The 2,455-nt window shown below is 40.5% G+C and overlaps 1 protein-coding gene across 2 annotated transcripts; it reads right to left on the bottom strand.

The window, feature by feature from the left end:
* Positions 1 to 370: 370 nt before the first annotated feature.
* LOC110860460 (probable leucine aminopeptidase 1) lies at positions 371 to 2,167 on the bottom strand. 2 transcript variants are annotated; one of them, XM_035860324.1, is made up of 4 exons: positions 1,872 to 2,167; positions 1,527 to 1,787; positions 1,010 to 1,275; positions 371 to 825 (listed from the first exon to the last, which is right to left on the bottom strand). In XM_035860324.1, the coding sequence occupies exons 1-4, from the start codon at positions 2,155 to 2,157 to the stop codon at positions 493 to 495; spliced, it is 1,146 nt and encodes a 381-aa protein (XP_035716217.1). In that variant the 5' UTR covers positions 2,158 to 2,167; the 3' UTR covers positions 371 to 492. The 2 variants fall into 2 exon arrangements, with proteins under 2 accessions (XP_035716217.1, XP_021965198.2); XM_022109506.2 differs by having other exon boundaries at positions 1,863 to 2,166.
* Between the last annotated feature and the right edge of the window lie 288 nt (positions 2,168 to 2,455).

The raw sequence follows: 2,455 nt of genomic DNA, 5'->3' as shown, positions 1-2,455 counted from the left end.
AATCGTGTAGTTTAATACAGACGAAAAACGGGAAATACTCAATGCTCGCGAGACCAAGTGCAGCCGCAGGAAATATCTGTTTCTGATTACACAAATTACTTAGAATGCTCAAATTTTGTATTTGTTTGTACAACATGACCAATTTTTGGGGCGAAGTGGCTCCAGTTTTTGACAACGTGTTCAAAATTTTGACATAGTTCAACAAATGGACGACTGCTCCGATTAAGACCTGTGTCACGTAGAATACCGCTGACACGCACACTTGTAACAACATGATGGCATCAATTATAGCCAGTAGGGTTCGAGTTTCTCACCTTGGCGAAATCGTCGGAATTATTCGACACATGGGCAGCATAGATCCCAGAAATGGTTGTTTTTTAGGGACACTAAAATGACCCACAACGAATTTATTAACCAACAATTTATCCTAAAATTTCTGCAATAGAATATGAAGCTACATGCATCTAGTAGAAATTAAGCCTACTCCATAATTTAGCCAATTTCTATCGCCACGCCAACGGTTAGCTTCACAAATTCGGCGACTTGCTCAAAGCTCATTTTATCAGCTGTATCTGCCGGAGTGTGAATATCTGGACTCAGTGGGTATGAAGACGCACAAGCAGTGGGGTAACCATGGCGGGTGAACGACGCATGATCCGAACAGGCATACCCGCAAAAATGGTTGATCCATAATATTGAGCAGTACTTTTCGATTACGAGGCGAAGTAAGGCCGTTAAAATGGGGGACGTATAGTCCGTCAAGAGTCCGAACTGGTTGGGGCCAGAGCGAAACCCAACCTCGTCGTAATTCACCATTGCGACAATCTGCACAGAAAATCATACCAAAATTAATAGAAAATTGCTCGTATAATGAAATACACATAATAATGTCTTTGTAGAATTATTGATTTGGTTATCTAATTCACAGAATAATTATTCGGATTGCCCGCGTTAAAATACCGTAATGATTACACCCTCAACGGATACTAATTGTAAATCCTTTACCTACCTTTACGCCCTGGTTGTAATAAGTCTCCGCGATGTCGCCCGATCCCCGCAGTCCGACCTCCTCCGCGGAATACCACTGAAACTCGATTGACCTCTTTGGCACGAATCCTGTCTCTATTAACACTCTTAAAGATTCAAATAAAGTCACACTCCCGCTCGCGTTGTCATTTGCTCCAGGCGCTATTCCGTTTACCGGATCGTCTTTGTTTATCGAGTCAAAGTGAGCTCCAAAAACTACAAACTCGTCCTTCAAAATGGGATCGGAACCTGAAATCAGCCAGACATTTTTATTCGCCCGTGAGTTTAAATATTTTAACTGGGATATTCAAAAAATTAAGTAAAATGTAAATTTGTAAAGCACAGATTTGATTCCAGGCTGTAAAAAATAGCCTAATTTTCCTGCATAAAGTGCCCTTTAATTCATTCGTGCTCGTATTTCTTTGACCGGGAAATTCAAATAATTCAAAATAACGCGTAATAATTTCCTTCCATACCCCGATTCCTTCAGAATACTTTACCTTCGATCCTTGCAATGATACTGTGTTGTGCGCAGCTGTGATTAAACTTCGTGACCGTCACTCGTCCCTCATATCCGGGATCAATTATCGCAACCTTCACCATTCTTTCCACCCAATCCGCCGCATCCACTCCATTCTGATTGTTGTAATATCGATTAGGAAAGTTGTCCAAACGGTCGACAAATGTCATCATTCTGTCGATATCAATATTTCCTATCGCTGTTAGTACAATATCCTCAAATCGCAGGTTTCCCGGAATAACTGAAAATATTATTCAATAAATATAGTATATTTTTCTCTAAAATTTGCACCCCTTAAAAAAGACCCCTCCCGTACCATGCTCACCAATTGTTGTCCGGTTTATCCCACCTGGAAATTTACTTGTCGTCACATCCACAAAATGTATTCCGCTTTTAATCAGTGTAAAAAGTTCTTCTTCGCCGAGCCAAGAACCTTGATCGGATTCGCCCCACTTAATCAGACGTTTGACAGGTTGCCCTTCCTCATTTATCGCTGCCAACGACGCTCCCAAAAAGACAGCAATAATTATCTGTGCCTTCATGTTTCTCCGTAAACGAAATATCTGTTCTCCTGGATGAAATCCAAGCCACTGGCTTGGTGAATTACGCATTGACAACTTTTATTGTTCATTCCATCCCCATTGCGAAATATCCTGCTCGATTAACAAATATCGTTGGAAATGTAATCCAAAGTGTCTGTCGGTATTGTTCAAAACTGATTGATTGCGTTTGACTTTGGTCACGATTGTCGAGATAACTATTAATCATCACGATGCGCCGGACTGAATTGACTGATTGACTAAAAAATACAGTTGCGGCGTAGCCTTGCATAAATAATTTAACGGAATTTGTGGTTCTGGTAATCACTGAATGATATGTATTCTGAGAATACGTTAATTCTTATCTGTT

This window comes from Folsomia candida, unplaced genomic scaffold, assembly GCF_002217175.1.
Source record: "Folsomia candida strain VU population unplaced genomic scaffold, ASM221717v1 Fcan01_Sc032, whole genome shotgun sequence".
In the NCBI taxonomy this organism is placed as follows: Eukaryota; Metazoa; Arthropoda; class Collembola; order Entomobryomorpha; family Isotomidae; genus Folsomia; species Folsomia candida.
The sequence above is the reverse complement of the archived record's forward strand: the minus strand, read 5'-3'. Positions and strand labels throughout refer to the sequence as shown.